Genomic DNA, 20868 nt, shown 5'->3' with positions numbered 1-20868 from the left:
AAACTTCGCTTCAATGAAATAACTGATTTGAGTTAAAGATATGACTTTTAACATTGCTTTTCATTAAGAGATACAGTTATAATTTAAATTATATATTTCTTGTCTTTGAAATCAGTGGTAAACAGTTGTCCTATATATATTCTATTCATATACGTAGATATAAGAAGATGTGGTATGAGTGCCAATGAGGCAAATCTCCATCCAAGTCACAATTTGTAAAAGTAAATGTAATGAAAAGAGTTTCCTTGATATTTTCGCGGTCGTTTTATTTTCGCGTTTCACCTCTAACCGCGAAAATAGCGAAAATAAAACTACCGCGAAAATTTCCCTGTTTACAGTATTTAACACCAGAAACTTTACATTTGTTCTTATAAACAGAGTGTACTAAGTTATTTCTTTTTTTTATTAATTATTCAATTTTTACCTGCATTGCCGTTCGATCCACTAGCTGTTAGATCATACCTGTAAATTAAATACAATAATGTATGATTTAATACATGATGGTCAGGAAATGTGGTCCTTCATTTCATTATTCTTTAGCGTTTTATACATTTTTTTCTATTCCTTATTTATTTTGAACTTTCTTCTATATTCTTTATATTTCAGCACCCTTATATTCTCTATTGTTTACATGTTTTGCCTATTTTTCTCTATTCTGTTAACCACACCAAGACCTTCATATATTTTGACCACACGATTCTTGGTCATTACTGATAATCTTGCTTCAACAGACACAAATATCTTTTAATTTAACACGACACAGACAAAAGGGTTCTGTATTACTTTATTTTTTTCGTTTTTGACTTATTTTGCCCATTATTCTAAATTCTTTATATATTAGCATGCACTTTTTTATTCACTATTTTTTTGTGTCCATTATTTTCTTTTCTGTAAACCCCATCCATACCTTCAGCCAAGATAACAGTGATTATACATCATTAATACAATCAGACTCGGACTTCTCTTGAACTGAATTTTAATGTGCGTATTGTTATGCGTTTACTTTTCTACATTGGCTAGAGGTATAGGGGGAGGGTTGAGATCTCACAAACATGTTTAACCCCGCCGCATTTTTGCGCCTGTCCCAAGTCAGGAGCCTCTGGCCTTTGTTAGTCTTTTATTATTTTAATTTTAGTTTCTTGTGTACAATTTGGAAATTAGTATGGCGTTCATTATCACTGAACTAGTATATATTTGTTTAGGGGCCAGTTGAAGGACGCCTCCGGGTGCAGGAATTTCTCGCTACATTGAAGACCTGTTGGTGACCTTCTGCTGTTGTTTTTTTCTATGGTCGGGTTGTTGTGTCTTTGGCACATTCCCCATTTCCATTCTCAATTTTATTTTTAAATGTTACTTCAAGGGTTCGTTTGTTTTCTAAGGATGGGGAAACAATATCAGATACTAGACCAACAGAATATTCTAAACCGCTTCAAAGATATATTTTGAATTACCATGCTTAAAATTTGATACATGAACCTACCAAAAATGAAACAGCATATAAAATATATGACAGGGAGGTGTATTTTACATGTGACAGCAACCCGATATCACAAACAAATGTTAGTTAAAATGACTGACCTCGTAAACAACATTGCGTGATCATGGCCTGGTAGACTGAAAGGTGGGTTACGATTCCATGTTTGGAACAGTTGAAGAGCAGTGGATGAATCTACTCGGTTCGGTGTAAATGATGTGACTTTTACTGTTTCTGTCCATGTAGCATCTGATGGAGTCTGAAAATAGTTGTATAAATATATGTATAAATATGGATTGAGGGTACGAATGTTTTTTTTTAATAGAGATCAAAACGATTCCTCGTAGTATAGTCTCAACATAGGTAAAACGCACATCATCATCATTATCATCATCATCCTAATCTCTGTCGTCCCCTTTTTCTTTTTCAGTATAGTTTAGGAATATTTATGTTGTTCACATTATATAATGCATGCTCACATTCAATTTGTATTGTTATATATGTTGTATTGTGGAGAAGACTTTATAAGTATGTTTTACGTGTGTATGATCCTTTTTGCTTTGAGTAATTTAAAATATGTTTAAACTAAAAGAAAAGCGAATAATAAGCCAATACTGCAGACAAAAATTAATGGGTCAAACAATCTAGAATACCGAAAAAAAGGCCAAAAAAATAAAAAATTGAGAACAATTGGGTGATGAAATATAAAGAACAGAGAAAAATGAACAAAATTTATAAAGAATAGATAAAAAGGAATAAAACCATTTTAGAATAAAGAAATGACGGGCCTCCTCACTATGTTTCTATAGATATCAAACTTTGTAAATAAAACATAAATTTCAAGAAATAGTGCTTTCCCAATATTTTATAATATATACTTCATTTGAATACTACCTATTCAGTCCTTGATATAGATGAGCATTCGGTTTTGTCAGCTTTTATGGACTTATTCTTTATTAAATTTACCTTGAAGTTCGGTATTATTGTTAATCGTGTTTACCCATTCATTCTTCCCATAACGGTTGACCCCTCCCCCAACGCTTAAATAAGTTAAACATACCTGTGCAATAACTATACCAGCATAAACAATATCGATGGTGTATGATGATGTCTGTATATTCTTGTACATTCCATCCATCTGTAATAACAAATACACAACAGTATACGCACATTGCCAGAAAATATAATTCATTGGTAAGAGTTTACGAATATGGGTCGAGCTAATTTTTCCTGTTTCATATTTATTTTCTTTATTTTCCATGCAAATCGAAATGGTTTGCACGCAACACCACAAAAACTCACTTTTGAAAACTGCATTTTATTGGGCAACCTATTCTTTTTCATCTTGTTTTGGGCAAGATTGTCTTTTTCAGTTATTACAAAGTCAGATCCAAATTTAACCTGCAATGGGCGTTCCCGTTGACCCAGGACGGGATCATGTGATGATATTTTTATGTGATTCATACTTTCTACTAAACCAGAGCCGGATTTTGAACGCATACTTTCTACTTTTCATTGGAATCAAGCTCACGACTATCATTACAGAGGATCATGCACCCGCATAAACTCATTCAGAAATGAAAAAAAAAAAAAAATAGCAATAGAATGTAAGTATTTTTTTTTGACAAATTCAATTATTCCGAACAGATGCGTAATGTTGGCTTTTCTTAATCCAACAACTCTACTGGTTAGTTTCGAGATAGTCAGCTTTTCAATGTCTGATTTCATTTTACAAAAGTCATATGAAAACGTGTCCCTGTCTCGTATAATTTCATTCTTTGTCCAGTAAAATTCACATTCATTATGAGCAAATTCATACGTTATAGGTATGAACATCTTATAATATATCTATATAATACTCACGCCAGTAATGACAAAGGCATAGTACTGCCTTACTGATGTCAGAGCTTCTGTTTCTTTTTGTGATGTAGATGTTTGTGTACTTTGGTCATACCAACTGTAATAAACAAATATGGAGATAAGGTACTCAGGCGCAGATCTAGTCATTTCGAAAACGGGGATCTAATCACCAGAACAACATGAAACGTTCTCATCATTACAAAAACATAATCGAAAAAGCGGTGGGATTCTTACCCCAGGCCCCCTTCTATCTGCCAATGGTACTATTGGCTTTATCACAACTAACTAACTTAAAGTACATTGTGTACATATTATTTAGACAAAGAAATTTTCAAAAAAGACCACAAAAAAACTTGGTTTGCCCGAGTAGTTTCTTATACAGTTTCTGATTTGAGGAGCAAACACCTTCTTTTCAATGAAAACAAATATAGTAATAAAAAAAATCATAAAATATAACGTTACAGTACCCAAATTGCACCAGTACCAAAATGTAGCAAAAAAGCAGCTGAAATCTGAAGTTTTTTCTAGACTAAACAATTTGTACTACTATAGTAATATGAATCGACATTATGGACGACTTCCAATATCGATAATAATATGTAGATATGCACAAAACTTTCAGGTACATATCAACAGATGAAGTATTCGCTGGAAAAAGTAAAATTTATGGAAACGACAAAAAGTCATCTTTTAAAAATGAGCAAATAAATTATCTTACAAGAATCCACAGTAAGCTTAGACTATAGTCAAATTGTTCTACATATTTGAAGAAATAAAACAAGACATCTGTTAAACGTTTTTAAAGGATGTGAATTTAAGCATGGATGCAATTTGGGTACTCCTCCTTATTGAATCATGGATCGTCTGGAGGTCGGTTCAATCCCATTTTTTCTATGATTCAATATGGATTCAAATTAAATTGATGGAATTATATAGTAAAAGAGGGACGAAAGATACCAAAGGGACAGTCAAACTCATAAATCTAAAACAAACTGACAACGCCATGGCTAAAAATGAAAAAGACAAACAGAAAAACAATAGTACACATGACACAACATAGAAAACTAAAGAATAAACAACACGAACCCCACCAAAAACTAGGGGTGATCTCAGGTGCTCCCGAAGGGTACGCAGATCCTGATCCACATGTGGCACCCGTCGTGTTGCTTATGTGATTACAAATTCGGTAAATAGTCTAATTCGGTAGGTCACATTCATGAAAGGGAAGGGGATTGTAGTTACGACGTAAGGAACATATCCGATATCATTTGTGAATAAAGATACATCTACAAAATAAACCAGGAATGGAAACTTTTGTCTGGATCATAAATAAACGTAGGTGAAAAAGCTATTAGAAAAGGTGCAGTTTTGGTACCATCGCGTTAGGGGAAGGCATAAAATGATACCTAATGTCAAAGTTCTCTGGTTTAATGATAAAACATTTTATATTTATGCATAATGCATGTTTTAGGATAACAAATAACATTGTGTAAAACATTCAATGAAAATTACAAACATGTGAGGATTTGCATCCTTGTAAATATATGCAATAAAATTGAAAATGGAAATGGGGAATGTATCAAAGAGACAACAACCCGACCACAGAAAAAACAACAGCAGAAGGTCACCAACAAACCAACTTACTACTTATAAACAGCATAATCTACCACTATCAATAACTCTAACTGGTGTAGTCCAGTAGCCCTTTTATGTCTGTGATTTCTGTTAGTAAATGTAGCTTGTTTTATTGTATCCGCTGCAAATAAAATCATATAGTCATATTTGTTTTATAATGGGATATATAACTATTAATTGGGGTGAAAATTATTTAAAATGGATGATGTGGTTCTCGTTTTTCCTTTTTTATATAGATTAAACCGTTGGTTTTCCTGTTTGAATTGTTTTACACTAGTCCTTTTGAGGGTCCTTTATAGCTTTCTGTTCGGTGTGAGCCAAGGCTCCGTGTTGAAGGCGGTACTTTGACCTATAATTGTGAACTTTTTTCACATTGTGACTTCTATGGAGAGTTGTCTCATTGGCACTCGTACCACATCTTCTTATTTATAGATACACAAGTTTAAATATAGTACTTATGTATTATTGTTCTTGAAATTGATCTAGTCATATCTATAGAACAAACTTTTGACCAGAAAAACTACATTTTTGACGTTCAATGCAAACACAATTAAACCCCAACAATTAATTGAAATATATATCGTATCATCATCTTCATATGCATTGTGGAAAATCTTGTTCTTCTATGGTTGTTGTGTGCATTGCGTCCGCTGCAAGCCATTGCAAGTTGCCAGGTAGGAGTCATGATTTGTATTTTTTGGTTGTTGTCTGTATAGTGAATAGATTGAGTGTGTTTGCATTGTTAGTTTGTACACCTGTCTAGTTTTTCTTTCCTTCTTTTATTGGTTGGTTGGGATTAATCTACTTAAATAGAATATATCTCACCTTTTCCTAGAAAGTCGTTGAAGTCAATTTCAGGGATTTTTTCCTTCCTAATTTCGAAATGATTGAACCCAGACTTGAGCTTTGTGTATGTTTTATTTTTGGGAGTTTGGACGATATATTCCTCGCTACCCACATTGAAGGTTCCAAACTATACAAATAGAAAGATAAACTTGCTGAAAACATTTCAACACTAGTTTTAAAATAATTTACACCGCAGAATTGGTAATATTCTGCTTTATTAAGTTATGAGCTGCGTGGGACAGAAATCGACATTATGCAAATGAATATCAATACATCAGCATTATGTTAACGGGTTGCAAAAATCTGTCTGTGTATATAACTGTTTGAAAATTGAACTGAAAATCTACAAAACAAACCAATATTCATCTTTTATTTTGTATTTGAATGTTCCAAAATCAATGAATGTATGGTACATGTATACGTGCACTTGCATAAGGTTGATGATTTCTATCCGACGTAGCTGATATTTTACCGTTGTATCAAAGACTCAGAAGTATGGGTATTGATTATTATCAATTTGTTTTTAAATTTGATTATAATTTGAATTTAATTTAATTTGAAAACAAAATAAATTATGAGATATTGCACATTCTTTAGAATTTAAATCTGATACGAATTCCGTTGTAGCCATCTCATTGGAATACAGTTTCTGTGTCCACGCTTTGCTATATTTAGTCTTTTTCTTGTTAAATAGATAGATTATTTGAATGAGTACAGTATGATACAAAACAAATCAGTTATTTTCAAAGGAGCAGGTATTAACATATAAGTACACAAAAAGAGCAAATAATACAATTGTTTGTGTAGATAAGTTTGCATGATGCATTATGGATAGACACTTTACCAGATAAACTTCACAGAAAGGATGAAAAGTACATTTTATCCTATGATATATTAAATGGTTGCACATCTTTAACATGCGTATTAGATTGTTGGTGCTGCATGATAGATATTGATTTCTATAGTCATAAATAAAAAAACAACCCATTCCTTACCATATGCGTTTCTTTGAATTTGTCATATTGATATACAAACACTGCACCATGCGCTACATCTTGGTAAAAAATGGATTCCTGCAATCAGTTAAAAACAGAGTGAAAGATTTAAAATTTTTAAAAAATGCCTGATTGCTCGCCTCATCACAAGAAACAAATTGGAGGATTTGTAGGCTACATCAAATGGAACATTTTTCAAAAATTAAAAACAAAGAGAGTTTAATGACTATAAGATAAAAGGGCTTTTCAAATAATTTCTTGCATTTAATCAACCTCATTAATGACGACCATTTGTGAGGATTTTCTTTTTCCGATAATTTCCTAACACAGATAAAGGCAAATGCAAAAAGGAAAATGTAGCATCAAAGCTTAATTCACGTCTGATTAACTCGTGGTGTCTTATCCCACCTTAAACAATTTTCTTACTTTTTAACATTGCCTAATATGGAGATAATCCACAATGAATTTACTGACCGAATCGAAGTTGAGGAAGTCCATATTGCACACTTGAATTTGATTTCCTTTCGAAAATTTACAAGTGTTTATGATTTCTCACGTCCCCCCTTTTTTTATTTATTACATCGTTGCATTTTTCTGTTTGTTTCTTTTAATACAATGTAAGAAAAGTACAAATGTACAACAAAACATCAAAGTTATTTTGGTTTATTTGAGGTCTATTCAATAATTTCTTGAACAAATCTTTAAAAACATATGAATTTTAACGTTAAATATCGTTTGCTTAAATCTATTATCAAATTGATTTAAATGTAAATACTACAACAATATCTGTAAAAATTAAAAATGTGCTTTTCAAAATTGTTAATAAAGTGGGCGAAAAAAGGACAGAAACGGTACAATAAAAAAAAACCAAATCTTTACGTACAATTTTGTCTTCTAAGTTGGTATATGTCACCGAGTGGCCTTTAAGGCTAAGTGTCGGTACTGACGTTCTAATGTTGTCATTCCGGGTCAAATGTAAATTAAGATGCGACTTTGACAATGGCAGATCAAGGTTGTATGTTTCTGGATGGTATGTGTCGTCTGTAGATCGTTTAGTTCTTCCTCCCTCTGTTATGTATATGTTTATGTATTCTACAAAGATAAAAAATAGCAATTAGATACAATGATTATTTAACTGATTGGTATTTTACGTCACTTTCAGAATTGCTGATTATTTCATGGTGACTAATTTTATTGGTGGAGGACACAAGAGTACCGGGGAGAACCACCGACCTTCGGTAGGAAAACAATCAAAGCAATTTAAGAAAGAAGTCGAATGCACCTGCCTCGTGTAGGACCCGAACCCACAAGCAGTGGTGACATGCTAGTGGTATATTAAAACCACTCGTCTATTATTACCCCATCAAAGATACAGTTTGATACAGAACTAACTTTTTTCATATGAATATCACCTCCCATTTCTTAGCTGTTCTTTTGTTTTCTATATAGTTCTGTAATTGCAAAATTGTTCCTTTAAGTAAAATAAAAAAAGAAATTGGTTTAAAATTACATGTGGTCGTAAAAGAGGGCTGTATAATTGTTACTATTCAAACTAATTTCTCTGAAATGGAATGTAACTTCAGACTTCAACCCTTTGGTCTCAGTGACTGGTTTGTTTCAAAATGAATAATAGAATTATCATATTGAAAATCATTATGGTTTGAGATGGAATGAGAATGGGCAAAGTCTTGAATGTCTAGTAATAAACTTCGGATGATAGTTTTGTTAATAAAAACAGCAAGTCAATGCGTAGTTATAAAGATATGGATGTAGTGAAAAGTAAAATAACAAAAATGTCAAACTCCGAAGAAAAATTAAAATTCCCTAATCAAATGGCAAAATCAAAAGCTCTAACAGATCAAATTTATGGATAACAACAGTCATACTCCTGACTCGTAAAACGCATGTTCTCATGTAGAAAGTGGTGGATTACACCTTGTTTTATACATGTAGCTAGCTAAACTCTCACTTGTATGACAGTCGCATAAAATATCATTGATTTTACATTTACACGCTTTTAATGTGTTATGTTTACTTCCTGGTATATGGTAATTAATGTGACGGATGATTTATGACAATATCCAAAGTCATATGAAAAACATCCATGCAATTTACAATAAAATATTCAATTATCATTGTCAATGGCCTATACAGTCACACGCAAATGACTTTATAAACGAACTTGGGAAAAAAACTAATGAAGTTCTATCCTCTAATTTTGATCGCACAACAATTGCCCAATTTACAATCTGATCAAAATTCAGACCTATAACAACTTGAGTACTCGTATATATTCTACGAGTATAATGAAATCAGAAATCTTTATCTTTATTAGAAAATCAAATTTGATAGCTCTACCATTCCCAAACGTATATGTAAGTTGCTCACAATAAATAAAGAAGATACTATAAAAAGTAAAATCCAAAAAATGCTGAACTCCGAGGATAATTCAAAACGGAAAATCTCTAATCAAATGATGAAACAATTGTACCAGGTTCGTTTTATGTTTGTGTTTTGCATTGTCGTTTGTTTTTTGTTTCACTTCAGTGTGTCTGTTGTTTCGTTGATTTTTCCCTTATATTTGATGCGTTTTCCCAGGGTTTTAGTTTGTAACCCGGATTTGTTTTCTCTTAATATATTTATGAGTTTTGAACAGCGGTATACTACTGCTGTCTTTATGTACGATAATAGTACATTAAATTCAGATTAAACTTTGATTTAGAAAGATGATGGCAGTCATGCTGTTTTGAGTTTATTTATCATTATATAAACAAGTACGTGATTATCCTTGCTTCACTATGTGACGTTTGTCGACCTTGGACTGTTTTTGTGTCATCACGATCTTTTTCGCACAAAAAATCAAAGAAAATAAAATAAAATGACTTTTTGTTAGAAAGACTGTTTACGGTATACGCCCAATATTATTAATAATAATAATAAAAAAAAATATAACAAGAAAAATGAATTTACTAAGAATGAATAAAATGTAATCAAATGAAATTGAGACATAATAATCGTATAGTATCTTTTTCGGCCGGGTACTTTATGACTATTATTATCATTAATTGTTTATTTCAAATGAGATAGCTTCGTGTGATTGAGACGGTTAATGTTTTTCCTCTAAAGAGCTTCTGCCGAAGGTTATTTACCTGAATTAACGCACTAACTTCAACGAATTAGATACATTTGTACTTATATGTATTATGTGAATAAGGGTGGCCCTGACGGTCACAGAAATCGGTAGAAAAAAACATCCCAGAATACAAATCAAATAAGTTCAAAACAAATTATAATAAAACAATGTTACAATATGTTACTTTTAAGTTCCTGTTCAGCAGGCAGTATTCTGATGTTTTGTTGCCATTGGCTTGTTTGGATAATAGGTATGCAAATATTAAAGTCAAGCAGTTCAATAAGAAGTATATATGCTGAGCTGTTTTCTGAGATTGTTAACCCCAGTGTTTACAGAATGGCCTCGATGGGTGAGTGGACTAAGTAGTCGAACTTCATATAGTACATGTGCCACAGGTCTTGTTGTCTATGTAGTCTATGTTGTCTATGTATTATACATGTGCCACATTTTTAATTTTACCTCTTATCAACTGGGCTTACCGAATACTTAAAAGCAGGGGTATCACTAGACAACATTAGTTAAAGTTCAGCTAGTTAAACATAAAGTTCAAACTCGCTAGCATTACTACTTAGTTCTTTAAAAATTGCTTTGCTTTAGTTAAAGATCCCTGGTATCGTTCGTTATTACTATTGTGTCTTTTGCAAATTTCTATGCTTTACTGCCTTCAAGAATGAGCAGATCTACGCGGTAACGTAATCGGAATTTCAAATTAATACGAAACAATTTAAATATCTACCACCCTGATGTCAACCACAGCAATTAACGAAAACAAATTATTGAACACTCAGCAATCGATGAATACATCTGGATTATAACAAGCTCTTGTCTTTGGACAGGCAACTGAATTATAAACCCGGGTGAAGGAGATGTTTATATTTTTCCACATACTTCTACTAAAATAACATTATACTAATAGTCACACATTAAATACAGATAAAATATTGATTCAGGAAGAGGATGGATGTCATGGTGTCCTGCGTTTATTTATTATTAATATTAGTGCGTGTTTATTCATGGTTCAGTAGCTGACGTTTTATCGACCGTTTGGGGTCATTTTGTTTAAAAAAAAAAAAAAAAAAAATATAACAGACCTGAATGACGAAGGCGGTTTTCCTTACAAAGGGCTTCTGTTGAAGGTCATTAACTTGGTTTTACGCACAAAATTCTAAGAATTAGATACATATGTACTTAAATTCCTTATGTAAATAAGGGTGGGACTGACGTTCACATAGACCGGTAGAAAAACAGTCCAGAATGTGAACTAGATAAGTTCAAAACAAATTATAATATTATAATATTACAATGTTACTGTTCAGCAGGCAGTATTTAAATGGTTTGTTGTCATCGGCGTATTTAAATAATAGTATGCAAATATTCAAGTCAATCAACTGAATAAGACGTATATCCGCTGAGTTGTTTTCTTAGATCGTTAACCCAATGTTTACAGAGGGGTTTAGATGGCTGAGTAGTTTAAGTAGTCGAGGTATTGTGTCACTAGCCTGTCAACATTGAAATTGTGAGTTCGAATTCGGCGCGTGACAGGGGTGTTCGATTCCAAACGCAATTTTTCTACAGAAGGTCGGTAATTTTCACCGGGCACTTCGGCTTTCCCAACCGGTTAAAGCTGACCACCCGAAAAAGAACAATAGTGTTGAAAGTGGCGTTAAGCACCAAAAAAAAATCAGTCAATGTTTTTAGGTAACATGAACAAATGATGCAGCAGATAAATAAGGAAAAATTCATAAACAAACAAAAATAATCGGTTATTACCACACAATGCCCAGCAGTATCATGTATCTACTATCTGAGAATTAGACACTGACAAATTTAAATAAAAAAACAGTTGTTTAAATTGAATCATAGATCCCTGCTCCAAAAGAAGATGTATACTAACTTACTCCTGTCAGTCCGGCACATTAAATTTTCGTTGTAATGAACTACAAATCAGATCGTCCTTGAATTTGGAAGCAAGTTCTGAGTGACATGTTTAAAAATTCATCACTCTTCATCTTCCTGTTGACCGAATATTAATATATATAACACATCTCGGACGCCATCACGAGTTGTTTTTCTTTTTAAAAAATTCTGTTGTTTTAAAGTAAATGTTTAGTGTTTATTCATTAAAATGTAGACTCAAAAATAGTTTGAGAGAATAATCATAGACACAATGGGGCAAAATCATCTGATTTAAGGGAGGGCGGGGGTAGAAAAAAGGTAAAATTTAAACGAAAAATATAGTTATGTTACTTGGCGAAAAAAAAATAAAGTGGCGAAAAAAAAATTGTTTTGGCGAAAGAGTTGGCGAAAAAAATAATTGAGCCAGGGGAAACCCTGGCAACAGTAGTATACCGCTGTTCAAAATTCATGAATCGATAGAGAAAAAACAAATCCGTGTTACAAACTAAAACTGAGGGAAACGTATCAAAATATAAGAGAACTAAAACTCATCCCGTCCGAACCGGGTACACGGTACAACTCAACATCAATATAAACTGTAATTATATACCTGTAATGAAGGTCTAACTCATCTAATTGATATAAAGCACACAACAAGTTCTCCTCGAAATCTTGTTGTGTTGCTTTTCTTTTTTTGACGCTGTTCTTACCAAATATAAACATTTACCAATATAACGTGATCGTCAAATACAGACAAAGGAAAAAGAAAAAAAAACAAGTTAAACAAATGAATTCAAACTATAAATGTTCTGTCGGTGTCTTTCTCTCGGCAGAACACTACGTACTGAGGTTGAATAAATAACACTGTCAGGTTATAAATGATATATAAATAATAGAAATATAAAAAAAGAAACGTTGTTGTGTAAATGTTGCCGTTTAATTGAAATCTATTATTTGTACTTTGGGCTGGCTTTCTGTAAATATGGACATTTAAAAAGGGGCGAAAGATACCAGAGGAATATTCAAACTCATAGCTATGAAATTGTATGAAATTAAATGCCAAAAAATGTAAATCAATGATTGTTGGTTAAAAAAAAAGACTTTGTTCAACTGGAAACAGTTAGATATCAATATTTCAAATGAACAAATAGAAAATGTAGATTGTGAAAAACTTCTTGGTTTATATATTGACAAAAACCTAAATTGGAATCAGCAGATAGATAAAATGTCATGTACTATATCAAACAGAATCAATTTATTACAAAAGATAAGAAAATATTTACCTATGCATATACATATTATCTATTTTAATGCTTATATTCTGCCATTATTTGATTATTGTTGCAATATATGGGGAAGCTGTTGTGAAAGTGGAATAAATAAACTTAATAAGTTATTTAAGAAATCTGCTAGGGTTATAGTAGAAGATGACATAATGACATCATCCAGTTTATTGTTTAATAGTTTACGCTGGTTAAATGTGGAAAAACGCATTCAATACCAAAAGGCAATACTTGTATTTAAATCATTAAATGGTATGGTTCCTAACTATAGCTATTTACAAGAAAATTTTCATTTTACTGATAATCAAAATTATAACTTACGTTCAGCTGATGAAAAACTATTAAATCTTCCAAAACCAAAAACAAATTTTTTAAAGAAAACATTTACATATTCAGGTTCTCAAATATGGAACAGTTTACCAAATGAAATAAAAATGAGTAATACACTTGTATCTTTTAAAACAAAATGTTACAAATTTTTCATCAATTGTGCAAATTAATATGCTTTTTCATTATTATTTAAATACGATTGTATATTGTGTATAATATAACTTTATAATACTATATGTACTTATAAATATGTTATTATTATTTTGAGGGCTCTCAGGAAGATTAGTTTTAACTAATGGGATCATCCTCTTGAAATAAAGATTATTTATTTATTTATTTTATTTAGCTAGAATATAAACTGACAACGCTATGGCTAAAAAGAAAAGACAAACCCACAAACTGACAAACAATAGTACACAAGACACAACATGGAAAACTAAAGACTAATCAACACGAACCCCATCAAAAACTGGGAAGATCTCAGGTGCTTCGGCAGGTAAAGGCAGACATATCTTATGGTTTTGGTTGTTCCTACTTTTTGTTGTCTTAAGTAAAGCTTAATGTTATTTTTCTGAATTGTTTTCGGGTTTTTTTTCAACGATCGTCTGCGTGTCATTGGTTATTGTGTCGATTTAGATTAAAATGGGCGATTCTACAGGAGCGGCGGAACCAGGGTACGAGGGATTGGTGAATAGTATAATTTTGATCAAAAATTTCAATAATTGATGGAGCAGTGTGCACACTCTATCCCCACTACTCCCCTGTCATGCCGCCGCTCACAGACTGATTGAAATATCAATAACTATAGTTTGACCTCGTCACATTTTCATATACCTGTGCAAACTGTTTAGTTTTAAGACCATTCATGCCAATAAATAGTCTGACACATATATTTTCTAATCTTTAAACTATTTCATTGAGAAGGTTTTTAATTACGAAAGTACCACAATGACTACCTTAATCCGTACATGGTCACGATTTTTAAGACAGTCAATAAATGACCTCAACTATTTTGTTAAATGTGTAGTCGATTCGTGATCCATTCAAGTTTTGTCATAATAGCAATATCAACATGTATTATCAATCCTTTTAATGTTATATTATACGTATCACTCTATTGCGTAAACATTATTTCATAGTTTGTATGTCATAGAAGTTTAAATCATGTACTACATTACAAATACTAATTTCTTATTTGTTGGAATACAAACATATCCTGCTACGCCAGCGTGACTAAACGGCTATGTATACATGTACTTGTCAATGGACATACATGTATATAGAATTAGACAATGTGTCAATAAACCTGGAATTTTATTGATTTTATCACATTTTTTTTGTTAAAAAGATCGTTATCTGTATTGTGAAATTTTAAAATAATGTTTAGACTAAATAAAAAATATTCTGCCTCTTGGCATAGGAAGGTATGTTAAATATTTTAATGAAAACGTACACACTTAGATAGTAGCATTAATTTGTGATTTTTTTTCAAGTAAATCACTACTAAACAAAAAGTATTTGGACTTTGACGGTGATTAACCATTAATGTCCCTAAAATGTGTAAGGGCAGATAAGCACATTTACAGGAAAGAAGAGAAAAACAAATATTTTTTTTGGCCCGCTGGTATCAAAAACGTATCTATCTCCTGTACCAATCAGAGTGAAATGGGCCACCTCTTAAATAAAATTTCCGCAAAAATGATTTTAGTAACGTAAACCTGAGATTAATATAACACACTAAGTGCTATAGAAGTCTCAGCGTAAACTATGTAACAGGTCTAAATTTAGAAAAATGCACAGGCAGTTAAATAAATCTTGGAATGCATGTTTGATGTAAATTAAATAAAAAGATGTGGTATGAGTCTAATGATACAGCTAACCACCAGAGTCCAAATAACATGTATATAAGAAGCTATAGCTATAGGTCACCGTATAGCCTTCGACGATCCCCCGAGTTCACTATAAAAAAAAAACCGCTATATTAAAAAAAAAAAATTTCAAACAATAAACCTAACGGTCTGATTTATAATAAAACTACCAAACAAATGGGGGGGGGGGGGACATGAAAGGCATCTATCTACGCCAATTCTTGAGTTATAGGCTCTTGACTTGGGACGTGCGCATAAAGAATGAAGCTTAGTAAACATGCTTGCGATCGCTCAATCCTCTTCTGACCTGGGTTTAACAGCATATTATAGGCACATCATAGGGCAATTTTGTACGGAATCAGTTACTAAAGGCTCAAGTTGACTTATCAGATTGACACGAAGCATAAACACATCTAACAGAAAGACGCATGATACAAAGGACCGGTCTAAGAGAACTCGTAGTTCCTAAACAATAGTACAAAATAATAGATTAAATAGACAACTTACCAAGACAATAACAATCAAAACCAGGGAGTACACAAACACGCATAAAACCAGAGGACATTTACATCAATAGTTATAAATAAGAAATAAGAAACAATGCGAACTCCACTAAAAATCGGGAGTGAAATTAGGTGCTCCGGAAGGGTAAATGACATTGATGCAAACAACTATATGTTACTATAGGCCTTCAACAATGAGCAAAACTCATTTCGCCTGTTTTACTATAACAGGTCCCGGTACGTCAAAATGTAATTACAATTCAGAGTAAATTTCAACTAATATATAAATCATGTTCTCTTCGACTAATGTATCAATCAGTCAAAATCCAACGGATTTAGTATGAAGAAGTCATAAACAGTCTGAGAAAAAAAAAAAGTTTTCTATTTTCTTTTTATACCTGTAATTGCTGAACGTAATATTTAATTCTATTCTTATTTTTGTAGAGAAGAAATCTCATTTTTCGGTGTGCCCCAAACAATTTATTCTGAACTAAGATTTATCAGTTATTTTGGCTTCAGTGTAGTATAAAACTCATTTTGAAATTCTTTGGGAGAGTTAATAGATTTTTTTCTTGAAGCTGCATTTATTTGAATGAGGTTTCATTGGCATTTGTTTTATGTTTAAATCATACATTATAGTTATATATACTATTGTTAGAGGGAATTTATGTAAAAGCTATATAATATATAATTAACACCTTATAAATTTTGTATACATGTAAGTTTACGTAATCTGAATAATTTACTGATTGCTAATTTTCTGTAAAACCTATATTATGTCTATAATTATATTACTTAAAAATTATCAAAACATAAATCTACTCCAATAAGCCGTTCGCTTGACACTAATGATAGTGGCGTGAACATACATGTATAATTTGTCAATGTTTTGTAAGAGGTGAGACTTTTAAATATCGTCTGTATACCCTACTACAAAATGTACATGTAGGTATCCCTATTAAAGAATATCTTGCGGGTTAACTCTTTAGTTTTCAATGTACATGAAAGCTTTCTAAATTTATTGTGTAATAAAGTTCAAAGTTCAAATTTTAATTGTCCTTACATTAAATTAAAGAATGTTACAAGTTATATAAACAGAACAATTCAAACGTAAACCAACTGTAATTCAAGATCATTCAAGATCCTTATTCTTGTTGACTTAGTAGGGAAAGAATAACTTGATAAGACTTTACCGAAGAGCAAAACTCAAAGTTTGCATATATTAGTGATTACAATGTACTTATGCTAATTGTTTATAAATCGAACTGGCAAGTCAATCGAATTCCTTTGGATTAGAATGAAATTCAAAACAGTGTGGCTGTGGCCATTGATTGACACATTAAATTCATCCATTGACTGGGACAATTTAGGTGAACGTTTGTATGTAACGACCACTGCTCACTATAAAATTGAGAAAGGAAATGGTGAATATGTCAAAGCGACAACCACCCGACCATAGAGCAAACAACAGCCGAAGGCAACCAATGGGTCTTCAATGTAGCGAGAATTCCCGCACCCGTAGGTGTCCTTCAGCTGGCCCCTAAAATATGCATAAAAGTACAGTGATAATGGACGTCATACTAAACTCCGAATTATACACAAGAAACTAAAATTTAAAATCATACAAGACTAACAAAGGCCAGAGGCTCCTGACTTGGGACAGGCGCAAAATTGCGGCGGGGTTAAACATGTTTATGAGATCTCAACCCTCCCCCTATACCTCTAGCCAATGTAGAAAAGTAAAAGAATAACAATACGCACATTAAAATTCAGTTCAAGAGAAGTCCGAGTCTGATGTCAAAAGATGTAACAAAAGAAAATAAATAAAATGACAATAATACATAAATAACAACAGACTACTAGCAGTTAACTGACATGCCAGCTCCAGACCTCAATTAAACTGATTGAAAGATTATGTCTTCATCATATGAATATCAGGTACAATCCCTCCCGTTAGGGGTTTAGTATCATACTATCATAAAATATATGAGAAGAACATAACCCGTGTCATGCCAACAACTGTTTTTTTAGAAATAAATGTGTTTAGTTCCGATGCAAAGACCCTATCAGTGAATCAATGTTAAAGCCAAAATATGCAATCTTTAATGACCTGACAACAGTATCGTAACTATATCCACTTTTAATAAGTCTATTTAAAGGTTTTGTTAGTTTCTGAGGAGAATACTGACATTTTTGTGCTTTATAAAGAATATTTCCATAAAATTTTGGATGTGAAATACCTGAACGTATAAGATGTCTGCATGTTGAGTTATATTTACGAATTATTTCCTTATACCGGTGATAAAATTTAGTAAATGTTTTGACCAGTTTGTGATATCGAAAACCCTGGTGTAATAATTTTTCAGTAATACATAAATTTCTCTCGCTAAAATCTAATACATTGTTACATACACGAGCGAATCGTACAAGTTGAGATATATAAACACCATAAGATGGTGACAAGGGAACGTCACCATCTAAAAATGGATAATTAACAATAGGAAATGAAAAATCATCTCTTTTATCATAAATTTTTGTATTAAGCTTCCCGTTTATGATATAGATATCAAGATCGAGGAAAGGGCAGTGGTCATTGTTATCATTAGCTTTATTTAAAGTAAGTTCTACAGGATAAATTTCTTTAGTATACATACTGAAGTCGTCATTATTTAGAGCCAATATATCATCCAAATATCTAAAAGTATTGTTAAATTTTTGTATCAAATGTTGTTTTGATGGGTCTTTGCTAATTTTAGTCATAAATTGTAACTCATAACAATACAAAAACAGGTCCGCAATAAGTGGTGCACAGTTAGTCCCCATTGGAATTCCAATAACTTGACGATATACGGAATCTCCAAAGCGAACAAAAATGTTATCAAGTAAAAATTCAAGTGCATAAATAGTATCAAAGCATGTCCAATTGACATAGTTCTTTTGTTTATTGCTACTAAAAAATGATCTAAAAGAGTTTGAACATATGTACTCGCATTCCGACTTTTTAAATGCCCAGTTAATTAGGGATGTGAATTTTTTCTTAATAAGAATATGAGGCAAAGTGGTATATAGGGTAGAAAAATCAAAACTTTGAACAGATTCAAAATCACCAATATATGCATGCAATTTATCAAGTACTTCCAACGAGTTTTTGACACTCCAAAAGTAATTAATTCCACTATTTTCAAAGGCCTTATTTGAACAATTTATTATCAGGTTTTTAATTGTACCAAGTGTACTAGTAAGTAAAACAGACAATTTAGTAGTTGAACAATGGCTGGAAGATGAAATAAATCTATATTTGTAAGGTTTTTTGTGCAGCTTCGGAAGCCAGTACATAGTTGGGACTTTCAATGTGTTTGGTTCTGCTTGTAAAGAAGTAGCTAAAAGTTTATGTACTTTTAAAGACACTTAAACTATGGAGTCACCAAAGGTTTTCAACACCTTAATAAAGTAATTCGAAAAATTAATCAGAAATAACACGTTGTTTTATTTTATATCAATTATATAAATCAAAACATAAAGGTTATTCCTGATTAATTTTTCGAATTATTTTATAATTAAAGGCGTTAAGAAACTATGGCAAGCCGTTCTCGTCAAAACTATGTTTAACCCATTTTTCGAAAAATTTACACACTGAGAATTACAACAAAGCACACTGAGATTTAAAAAATTCAAAACGCACACTGAGAATTAAAAATTACACACTGAGAATTGAAAATTACACACTGAGAATTAAAAATTTACACACTGAGATTTCATAAAGACGCACTGAGATTACAAAAATGAAAATGCACACTGAGAATTGAAAATTACACACTGAGAATTGAAAATTACACACTGAGAATTGAAAATTACACACTGAGATTTCAAAAAACACACACTGAGAATAAATAAACTGAAAACACACACTGAGAATTTGAAATTACACACTGAGAATTTAAAAATACACACTGAGAATTTAAAATTACACACTGAGAATTTAAAATTACACACTGAGATTTGTGCGCACTTTTTATGCGCACATATCTAATTAGCATACTTAATCTGAATCTATTACAAGCTTAAAACAACAAGGGGACATAACTCGTTAGTCCTTCGATTTGGTTCCAAATTATTAATAAAAAAAAACTTTAGAAATACAAGAACAAGAAAAATACCCACTTACTCTTATTACAAAATATAACCAAATGGTGAAAAACTTTATTAAAATTATAAGAAAACATTGGAACAATCTGCAAAAGAATGCAGCAAAATTTTTACTCTCTCCTCTCGTCCAAGGAAAGTGTCTATTATAGCATATAAACGTAACGAAAATATAAAAGATTAACTAGCGAAATCAGGAAAACAGTTGGAAGACTTTTGAAAAGGGACCCATGTTTAATTACTGGAAGAGTAATGACCTGAATTATAGGCAACAAACTAACTTATGAATATAAGCGATGTTAAGTCTTGAAATTTATTACGAATTTTGGTTGAAGGAATCGCATTTCATTATAATGACAAGAGTTCTTGAGATCAAGATATTAATCTGTTGAATTATTCATCTCATGAATATTCATAAGTAATTTGAATATTAATCTCAGTGTGTATTTTTGAAATCTCAGTGTGTAATTTTGAAATCTCAGTGTGTAATTAACAATTCTCAGTGTGTGTTTTTCAATTTATTTCATCCTCAGTGTGTCTTTTTAAAATCTCAGTGTGTAATTTTGAATTCTCAGTGTGTGTTTTTTATTTTTTTAAATCTCAGTGTGTAATTTCGATTTCTCAGTGTGTTATTTTAGGTTTTTAAATCTCAGTGTGTATTTTTTTCGAAAAAAGGGTTTAAACATAGTTTTGACGAGAACGGCTTGCCATAAGAAACCTTTGGTTGCCTCACAGTTTAAATGTCTATCGTAGGTACGTCGTGAACAGTGGTCGTTACAGACAAACGTTCACGTAAATTGTCCCAGTGGATGAATGTAGCCACACTGTTTTGAATTTCATTCTATTTACTACAGTTAGTTATACCTTTTAAAAATGATCTTCCATCGATTTGTATTTTTAAG

At 31.8% G+C, this 20868-nt stretch overlaps 1 protein-coding gene across 1 annotated transcript in view; it reads right to left on the bottom strand.

Annotated features, from left to right (window-relative positions):
• LOC139503949 (mucin-2-like) overlaps positions 1-20868 on the bottom strand; it is a 40022-nt gene that overhangs the window by 18269 nt on the left and 885 nt on the right. Inside the window, exons 2-9 of the mRNA XM_071293991.1 lie at positions 7694-7902; positions 6811-6888; positions 5795-5942; positions 4979-5090; positions 3338-3431; positions 2535-2612; positions 1579-1733; positions 425-462 (exon numbers count right to left, since the gene is read on the bottom strand). Coding sequence (XP_071150092.1) covers positions 425-462; positions 1579-1733; positions 2535-2612; positions 3338-3431; positions 4979-5090; positions 5795-5942; positions 6811-6888; positions 7694-7902 — 912 coding nt within the window. The remainder of the gene's footprint in view (positions 1-424; positions 463-1578; positions 1734-2534; positions 2613-3337; positions 3432-4978; positions 5091-5794; positions 5943-6810; positions 6889-7693; positions 7903-20868) is intronic.

This window comes from Mytilus edulis, chromosome 14 (genome assembly GCF_963676685.1).
Source record: "Mytilus edulis chromosome 14, xbMytEdul2.2, whole genome shotgun sequence".
Taxonomy (NCBI): Eukaryota; Metazoa; Mollusca; class Bivalvia; order Mytilida; family Mytilidae; genus Mytilus; species Mytilus edulis.
This window is presented reverse-complemented; position numbering and strand designations above follow the sequence as displayed.